Source organism: Elephantulus edwardii, unplaced genomic scaffold, assembly GCF_000299155.1.
Source record: "Elephantulus edwardii isolate Elephantulus edwardi_28Jun2011 unplaced genomic scaffold, EleEdw1.0 scaffold00002, whole genome shotgun sequence".
NCBI classification, from domain to species: Eukaryota; Metazoa; Chordata; class Mammalia; order Macroscelidea; family Macroscelididae; genus Elephantulus; species Elephantulus edwardii.
In genome coordinates, this window is record NW_006399752.1 from 25,995,420 (window position 1) to 26,005,746 (window position 10,327).

The window sequence follows — 10,327 nt, forward strand, 5'->3', positions numbered from 1 at the left end:
GTTACTATGCTTACTAGACTTATTCATATTCCTTGCTTGTGTGTGTGTCTCGGTGTAAAGATAGATATTGAAGAGGATGTCCTGTACAATCCTTGGCAGCTTGCATATGTTTGATAAAGTGTTTCTGAAATGTCAGGTAACTATTGTTTTCTGAAGCAAATAAATTTCATTAAGAGTTCCCAAAAGTTAATATTTTATGTAGAATACTTGGTTTGCATTAGATCTTTGCTAGTGATTGCTTCCTGTATAACATAGTCACTTAATTACTTGTTTTAAACTTGTTGTTGTTGTTATGTGCCGTTGAGTTGCTTGTGACTTATAGTGACCCCATATACAACAGTCCTGAAACCTGCTCTGCCCTGTGCCAACTTTACCGTCTCTGACAGACCTACCCTCAATACCCTAGTCACTCTATCAATCCGTCTCATCAGTGACCTCCTTCTCTCCGTCCCTCCACCCTTCTAAGCCTGATAGCCCTCTCCAAGGATTAGCCCCTCCTTGCAACATGCCCAAAGTATGTCAGATGAAGCTTCAGAATCCTTGACTCCAAGGAGTAGGCTGGTTTCACCCTCTTTAAGATGAACCAGTTTGTTCTCCTGGCATGGTATATTCAAAGCTACTCCAGCACCACAGCTCAAAGGCATTTAAAAAAATATTTATTATTACTGAGGATATATAAATAGCAGAATGCACAGAAATTTAGCAGTTTTTATATGGATGGTTCAGTGGCCTTGATTATATTTATCATATAGTGTCAATATTCTTATCCTCATTTTCTGAATTGTTTCTTCCTCATTTCATAAACTTATTGAGCCCTAAATTTTCTCTTAGGTTGCTGTTATGAATTTGACCCGATAGAGATAGCTTTTTACAGAGCTTAATTCTCAGGGCAAACGGTCTTTCCTAATTACACGTTTAACATTTATGATACCTGTAGTCTTAAAACATATTGCTGCTTTATTTGTTTTCATTATATTTCTTTATTAAAGTTTTGGAAACAAGTTAAACATTGAATATTCATAAGACTGTTTGGTCAGATATTTACCAATGCAGCATGCATTGAATTTGAGACTTCTAAAATGCAAAAATAACTTAAATTGTTATTGATTAGAAAGTAAAGTCTTTGGGAAGCACTACCAATATGTCCTAATGAATAAAATTTGAAAATGCTGGTTAACCAAGGTGAAATATGCTAAAATGGGAATATGATACTGTGAATTTTTTTTTATTAAAATGAACTAGTCAAGATTTGATTGTATATATACGTGGCAACTAAATATGAACACCTTAAAAAAATTATTTGCCTAATTTGTGAAGAAATTATTCTAAATACCTTTTGATGCTGTTTTCCTTGACTAATGCTCTGTCCTGTTTTATGCTGTGATATTCACAAACTAATAATGTAATTTTACAAGTTGAAGTTCATAAAATCTTATAATTTTAGAGCCCTTTAAATTGTAAATATTAATTTGAGTGGGAATATTAAAACAGTATAAAATGATTTTTATTTTTTTTAAAAATGGGATACATTAATTCGTTTGTAGTTTGAGACTAAATAAAAGGGGTCTTCTAAGAGAATGAAAGCTAAAAAGTGATAATGAAAATGTCAGATTACTATGTTTTAGAGAATCCTGACCTTGAATAAGAGAATAATGCTATATTGTGGTAAGGTCTAGAGAATGAGTAGGCAAAGTATTTGGTAGATGAAGGAGGAGGGTACTAGCATCGTTTGACCTCATGTATTAATAAGGGAAATGCAAAGTGTGAAAAATACCTTACAAGATTTTTAACATTTCAGAATTCTTTAAAATGGCTCCTGCCCTTCAAACCAGAAACATATTAAATGCTAAATGTGGGAAAAAAATATAATGGCATTGAAGTATTTATGGACAAAATATGTCTGGGATTTGTTTCAGAATAATCAAGAAAAGGGAATGCAGTAGGGGTGGGACATAGAAGAAACAAGAATGGCCATGGATAAGTATAATTTTCATTTGGTTTTGGAAACTTTCATGAATATAAATTTTACAATGTTGTGCTATTATAAAAAGAAGAGTGTTCTTATAGGCTGGCTTAAATATTGAGTTTATGATAGTGAATAACTGAATAATTCAGAGGAATCTTAATGTAAGAGTAAATTTTTTTTTTTTTCATTACATGTTTTTCTTTCTTTGCCACGTGACATGTTGTTGTTGAGGGGCAACAAGCCAAGTACAATTCATGGCGCTCTAGGAACCACGGATCTGAAACTTGTTTTATCCTGTTCAATCCTCATCGTCTCAAACAACCTTGAGCCCGTTGCTACAGTCATTGTGTCAGTCCATCTTGTTGACAGTCTTCCTCGCTGAAGCTGCCTCACCACCTTTCTAAGCATGATGTCCTTCTCGAGGGACAACGTGCCCAATGTATGTGAGACGAAGTTTCACCATCTTTGCTTCTAAGGAGCACTGTGGTTTCACTTTCTCTAAAACAGATGTATTTATTCCTTGGCAATCTATAGAATATTCAGTACTCTCTTCCCAGTAACAATCTATGTGACATGTTATTCTTTTAATTTGCTAACCTAGATCGTCCATTCAGCAAATAAAAAAGGGAGCTCTGATGGCCTAGTGATAAGAAGCTGCACTACAATCCTAAAACACAAAGTTCAGACCTACCAGCTGCTATGTGGGAGAAGGACGGGCGATATCCTGCTATGTATGTCATTTACTACCTCTGAAAACCTGATGGAGGATCAGCTGTCATTCGGTTGTGAATTAATGGCACACAATGACAGCAGATCAAAGGAAAGAGAAAACCAAAACTACATCTTTTGGCAAAGATTTTGCCAAATAAATTTAGGAGAATTAAAATGGCTATTTGTAAAAAATAAATGGATATAAATCATAGAGATTTTTTTTAAATTCAAAGATGTTTGTTCTGTGCTTGTAATGTGTATCAAAACCTAAGCAAGTTCTAATAAAAATATTTCTTAATCAGAACATTATGTAACAACCAAATAGAAAAATATATTTGGCAGAGATTGTAATTCTGTTAAGACTCTTGAAGCAATTCTATAGTTAGTAGAAAAAATAAGAAGCACATATTTGTGCAAAGAGTAGAAATCATTACTTTATTATTATTATTTTTTAAAATTTTATTATTTTGTATGTGTGTGTACTGTCAAATTGGATCTGACTGGTACAGGAGGAGATTGTTCCACTTTCTCCAGCAGAGCATCTGGTGGATTCAAACCACATACCTCTGGGATTGCAGTGCAGCTTCTTGCCACTAGGCCACCAGAGCTCCCAAAATCATTACTTTAGCTTTGTCCTAGAAAACCAGACTTGGTAGTAGAATTAAAATGAAAATTAAATTGGAATTTAAATGTTCTTCAGGGAACAACTTCTCGAGCTTAGAGAAGCAAGTCCAGGAGGAATATTTCTCTAATTAAATATTAGGAACTGGTTTAATGGAAAAGATACTTTTTGCTAATGTTCAAAATTAGTGGACAGCCTCCAGTCAATGGTAGCAATGTGGCCAACTATTGCTCAGCATTCTATAAACACAACCATAGTTGAGATCTAACCAAAGTCCTTTGCTATGGTAAAATTTAGACAGATTCAAGACTCTTTGCCTGGTAATAATACCAAGTGTCTAAACCAATTCTGGCTATCTTAATTCCACAGAGAAAAAAAGAATTAAAATTTTTAAGGAAAAGGTGAATGAATCCAAACTGCATCAAGACTGAGGGAAAGGCTTTAAAATATCCAAATAAAGTTATAATCCTTTTCACTTTATAAGGAAACTAGAAGTGTGTTATTATATAAAGAGCTTTGGTGGTATAGTTCATTATAATTCATAGTAATGAGAAGGATGGAGGCAGCTGCACCAAGGGAGAAAGATGGGCAGTGTCCTTTCTTACAAGTTTATAGCTTTGGGAACCCAGTGGCGAGTCATCATTGAATTGTCTTCATGGCAATAAAATTTCCAATTTATATCAATCAACAGACAACACTAAGTTATGTACTCAACACTGGGAAAAACTCTAGGGATGAATAGAATTATAGACTGACTATCCAGGTAGAAGGGAGCTCTGGTGGCTTAGTGATAAGAAGCTGCTCTGCAGTCCCAAAGGCACACCGTTCAAAACTGCCAGCTGCTCCTTGGAAGAAAAATGGGCAGTCTCCTTCCATGAGATTTACAGCCTCTGGAAACCTACTGGTGGGTCAACTATGGGTTTGTTTGAACTCGATGGTACACAACAACAACAACAACTTAGCAGGAATTTCACAGTCTACTTGAGAAAAGTTTCATTAACTGATAAGACATGTACAGCCACACTCCCACCTCTACTCTTAAAAAATATGGATAACAGGCACAGGAGAATGAGATTATAAAAATTACTTCAGAACTTTAAAGAAGTTTGGTTTTTGTGTCATGCTGCAAAGAGAAGATTCCATCAGGCAAAGGAAGGAAGAGAGTGTTAGAGAAGTCCAAACAGAAGTATGACATGAGACAACACAGATGTAAGAAACAGCTGTTATTTAGTGTGGCTGGAGATCAGAGTGCATGATGATGAGGAACAGGAGATTAGTTTAGAAAAGTAAACTCTGCTAGCAAAAGAAGGAACCATTTAAATCCTACAGAGAAGCTTGTACTCCATATATAAACAATGTGGAACCAGAGGTTTTTAGAGCAGAGAAGGAGCACTAATAACAGTTCTTTCCTTGGAAAAGTAACTGTAGGCACTACAAAAACATATATTGACGGTGGCAGGGCAAACATTTAGCAGAGTGTGTTAAATGTCTAGATAAAAAGAAAAGGAAGAATTGGAATAGTGTCAAAGAAGAAAAAAATAATGGATTTAAAAACATTTCTGAAAAGAATGTAGAGAATTTAGTAGGCAGTTTGATTCTATAGTTGAAAGAAGCTTTAGGTTTTCACTTTGTCTAACTGAGAAAATACTGAAAGGAAAGAATCAGATTTTGAAAGTTAGTAAATGAATTAAATCTGTGGAAAATATCCTTAGTGACAGAAAAATTTGGAAAGATTGCAAAATTGAAAGGATATTTGTTTGAAGGGAGAAGTATGAGATGGCAAGAGGTAAGGCTCTTAATGAATATGCATGAAATAGAAGGACGCTAAGCTTGAACCGGACATGATGGTACAAAATGTATTGGTAGTCTTCATAACTAAAGTATTGGCACCTGATCCCACAATGGTATCTTCGTAGAACAGTGCTATATGCCTTCCGGGACCCCTCCGTTTCTTCATAAAGCGAACCTCAGTGGTGCGGCATCTTCACTTAACATCTACAGTTAATGTACAGAAGGGAGATGATGATGACGATGTATACACTTCTTTTGATTCTGGTTTAAAAGCTACAAATCTTAAATTTGGAGATCTTTGAGCATTTTATTGATTTAATAGATGGAAGTTACATTTAAATTTACTAAATGCAGTAAATTACTAGGTTCGCTACTTGTTCTAGCCATGTAATTCAGAGTAAGAAGCTTTTGCTTTAGTCTATTGTGCTCCAGCTTTCAAATTCCTTTGACAGCCTGCATGTGAAATTCAAAAGCCATTAATGTGATGTGTTAATTTTGCACTTTTTGACTTACTGCAAAAAACCCTTATAGTTTCCATAGCAACAATAACCTATCCAGATTGTGTAATATTCTTTACAGTATTAAAAATAAAACTGTATGCACTTACATGAGCTTTCTTGAGTACTTCCCTTAGAGGAGCTTAGTATTGAAATACTTCTTTTTAAGAAATTTTAATTCCATATGAAAATTTTGTCTGAAAGCCAGTAAATTATTTTTTCTCAAGAATTTCTTGTGCTTAAGTTCATAGTAATAGATCCCTGATGTTGGTGTGTACCGTCGAGTCAGAACTGACCTATAGCTGACCCTCTGGCAGGTTTTCAGAGGCAGTTCATTGCACAGGAGGAGATTGCTCTTCTTTCTTCTGTGGAGTAGCTGGTGTATTTTAATCATGTGCACTCGGGATTGTAGGGCAGCTTCTTGCCACTGGACCACCAGAGCTCAGATACTACGTAGTTGATACAATTTTTGTTGTTGTTATGTGCCATCAAGTCACTTGCGACTCATAGTGACCCTATATACAATATCCCTGAACCCTGTTCTATCCTGTGCCAACCTTGTTGTCTCTGACACATCTACCCTCCTTACCCCAGTCACTGAATTAATCCATCTCATAAATGGTCTTCCTCTCTTGTGCTGTCCCTCCACACTTGTAAGCACGATGTCCTTCTCCAATTACTGGTCCCTCCTTGCAACATGTCTGAAGTATGTCAGATGAAGCCTCAGAATCCTTGCTTCAAAGGAGCAGTCGAGTTTCACCCTCTCTAGGATGAACTTGTTTGTTCTCCTGGCAGTCTGGTATATTCAGTGCTCTTCTCCAGGACGACAGCTCAAAGGCATCAATTCTCTTTTTACCAATCCTAGTTATTGTCCAGCTTTCTGTCAATTTATACACTTACATGAATTTCTTGAGTACTTCCTTTAGAGGAGCTTAGTATTGCATTATTTCTGTTTAAGAAATTTTGATTCTATATGTATGAAATGAACAGTGTAAGTATCATGAAGCATCTCAAACTCATGCTTTTACACATATACTTAGATATGTATAGGAGAGCATTTGGCTTTAATGACATTCAGTCACCTATTGTTGGTTTTTCTTAGTGGCTCCTGGGTAGTCTGAACAAAGTTTTGATTTATGTCAGAAGGAAATGGAATGGAGAAAAAGAATGAATGTGTATATGTGGGTTTTTATTTTTTACTTCGTTCTTTAATACATACCTGGTTTATCACTTTGAAAATACTAAAGATTGTTTTAGTAGGTGAATATTTTTGGAGTACCAAATTCATTTGACCTTTCCCCTCTAATTCTTATAATGAGATAATAGAATAAGTGCATTAAAATTAAAATAAGAGCCTGTAACACCACCATCTTAATGCAGCATTTTAATTTTTATAATACTTTTATGTGTGTATGTGCATTTTTACATAAATATTTGTATTCTCAATGGTATAGATATTTTTCATGTTTCTAATCATTATGGATTTCATTTTAAGAATTGCATAGCAGCCTGTCCTGTTGACATAGCTGATGATTTTTATTATCAAAATATGGTTTAATTATTTTCTGAATCACTTTTATTGGGAATATGAATATGCTTTTCAGACTGATCCTAGGAGAAAGTAACCATAGCTTAGTTGTTTAGATGAAATGTAGATAATCTTCAAAAGACATGCAAAATTATTATTTTTAAAAATTTTACTTTGCTTAAAATAGACACAGTAAACTGCTTAAAGTAGACACAGTAAACTCCACCCATTACATAGTTTCTGAACAGAATACTCAGTGACATTGGTTATATTCTTTTGCACGGTGTCCATATCTTTGTTATTTTTGTTCTAGATGTTCTGTTCTATTTCCATTTACTTAAGTTTCCCTGACTTTGTAGTGCTTTGAAATGATTGGATGACAGTCTTTACTCTCTGGGTTAAGCTGTTACTTAGTTTAAAAGGATTTCCATTCAAGATTTGAAGAACGGATGAATGTCATAATTTCAAGGATTCTTTCAGACTGAGTAGGTCCAGTAAGTCCGGATTCATATGGAATTTGAAATTCTGTTGCACATATTCCTCCTTCTTTTTAGGATACCTCTAATCTCTACCTGGTAGGAATATTCAGTAGATTAAACAATGTTTTTAAGTGTATGGTATGTTTTGTTGTTGAAGAGTACTGAATATCCCATGGACTACTAAAAAAAAACCAAACATATATGTCTTGGAGAAGGTACAGTCCGAGTGTTCCTGGGAGGCAAAGGATAAAGCTTTGTCTCACGTACTTTGATTATTTGAAGACTCTACTTGTAATTACAGGGCCATTTCTAGAGTTACCAAAAATGAAGTGTTGGTGGAAGAAATTAGAAAGCCTTTCGGAGGCTGTTGCCTTAATGTCTTGGGACCTTTGAACATCCTCTTAGATTAGAACAAGGGCATGCCATTGCGTTAACATTTTTCTATGGTTCTTTCTGCCATAAATGCTTCTGTATTATGGAATTACTTTATGAATCAAAGAGTTTATATATGCCAGTTATATTTGTTGTTACTGTTTATAACAGAATTCTTTCATAGATTCCAGGTACTAAAACAGGAGTGGAATTATCTTGCAATATGCTTGAGTTAGTATTTATGATTATGTATTCTTTGAAACTGGTGCCAGGTGTAGTATCATGTTCTGTCTCAATTTTGAATTTTGTATTTTGGCTCTGTTTGATGTTTTCATTGTTACATGAATTTCTTTTGTTATTTCAATATTTCTGTGTTTGAAATTCTTTCAAAACTATTAAGCAATGCATGACATAGTGAGAGTTTAAATAGTGAGAAGACAGTTTATTTCCATTGTTTTTTGTAGTTATATTTTAAACCTCCAAGTAATCTGTAAAAAATAATTTTCTTTTTATTTTTGTTTATGTGCAGAAAAGATGAAAAGGAATATGCCTTGAAGCAAATTGAAGGCACAGGAATATCTATGTCGGCTTGTAGAGAGATTGCAGTAAGTACATATGAATACAGTTATTTCTTTTATTGTTTTATTTTATTTCTTTCCTTCACCCTCTACTTTTCCATGCATGATATCCTTTTCCAGTGTCTGACCTTTCCAGCTAACATACAAAGTGAGATCAAGTCTCACTGTCTTTGTCTCTAAAGAACACTTCTTCTAAGGCAAATTTGTTTGTTCTTTTGGAAGTCCATGTTCTATTCAGTGTTCTTTGCTAATACCACAATTCAAAAGCATCAGTTTTTCTTAATTCTTCCTTATTATTGTCCACTTTTCGCATGCATACAAAGTGTTTGAAATGAGTATGGCTTAAGTCATTCATACTCTTGTGAAAGTGACAGCTTTTCTGTTTAATACTTTAAAGAAATCCTTAGCAACAGATTTGCTCAATGCAATAGCAGTCTCACTAGCATGTTGTATTTTAATTGAAACGCACTCATATCTGACCCTTCAATGGGTTTCTAAGGTTGTAAATTGCATGGGAGGAGACTGCCCATCTTTCTCTTTCAGAGCCCCTGGTCGACTCAGACTGCTAATAGAGGTGTAGCCGTTTGGTTACCACGCAATTCCCTACAGACTGTGCACCAGAATTAGTGCCTCATAAATGATTGTTGAATGGTGAAATTGCAGCAGCAGCAGCAGCAATCTGGTGTTTATGGTTCTGAGTTCTTTTTATAATAAAAATTTATTTGAAAATTTCAAATTGGGGCTTTCCCATTAATTATAAATGTGTACTTGTAATGCCTTATCAAAATAAGGATTTGATTAGTGATTTTTTAAATCTGAAAGTTCTTACATTTTATTATCTCAGCCAACATGATTATCATTGGTATGTTTTTCACTTTTTACAGTTGATTTTTCAGCCTCACTTTTCATGACTTAATGGGATAAATAATTGATTGTTTTGAGGGGCATGGTGGTTGCTTGTGTGTGAGCCTGTAAAAAAGCATAACAAATTTTGTAGGCTTTAAATTTACATAGTTCATTATATATTAACTGTAAGAACATTGAAGAGACTCAATAATAAGGTAAGTTATTGTTCATCTATCCAGGGGTGAGTGAAAGAGAAATTTTGGAGAACCAACGAATAGAAATTCAAACAGTTCCTTGAATAGGAAGTAAAACAGTTTATCTTCTGAAATTGCATAGAAGGGGGAAATGATATAATTGTAAAGCTTGGTTGCTTCTTCTTGTGTAAGTGCTTAGTGTTGAGAGTTTGAAATAATTGAAGAAGGGTGTGTAAAAAGTTTGTGATCATAACTAAGAGTATAATAAATATGATGTTGGGTGCTGTCAGGTGAAGCACTTACTACTCATAGGGACGCTGTGAACTACCTACCTGAACCCTGTACTATCCCGTGCATCCTTATTGTTTCTGCACACTTGGGTTCATTGCCGCAGTAGTTTTATCAGTCCATCTTGCTGAGGGTCTTCCTCTTTTACGTCATCCCTCCACTTTTCCAAGCATGATGTTCCTTTCCAAAGAATAGCCCCTCCTAGCAACATGCTGAAAGTATGTGAGTCGAAGCTTTGCCATCTTGCTTTCAAGGAACATTGTAGTTGCAGCCAACCTGAAGTAGGAAACCAGTCACATCACCAGTCTATATGATTGTACGGCTTTTCTCTAACAGTACAATGTGAGGAGAAAAAAATTGGAGCTTTGCTGGTTAATGTCAGAGAAGGGATTTGAAAGTTAAGTTAAGGGCTGAGAGAGAAGAATGGAGCCAACATCATAAAATTAAAAAGCAGG

The 10,327-nt window shown here is 34.9% G+C and overlaps 1 protein-coding gene across 2 annotated transcripts in view; it reads left to right on the top strand.

The window, feature by feature from the left end:
* Positions 1–10,327, top strand: part of CDK19 (cyclin-dependent kinase 19) — a 237,197-nt gene that overhangs the window by 53,183 nt on the left and 173,687 nt on the right. For both annotated transcript variants that reach the window (XM_006879039.1, XM_006879040.1), the window contains exon 2: positions 8,496–8,571. In XM_006879039.1, the coding sequence (XP_006879101.1) occupies positions 8,496–8,571 (76 nt within the window). The remainder of the gene's footprint in view (positions 1–8,495; positions 8,572–10,327) is intronic.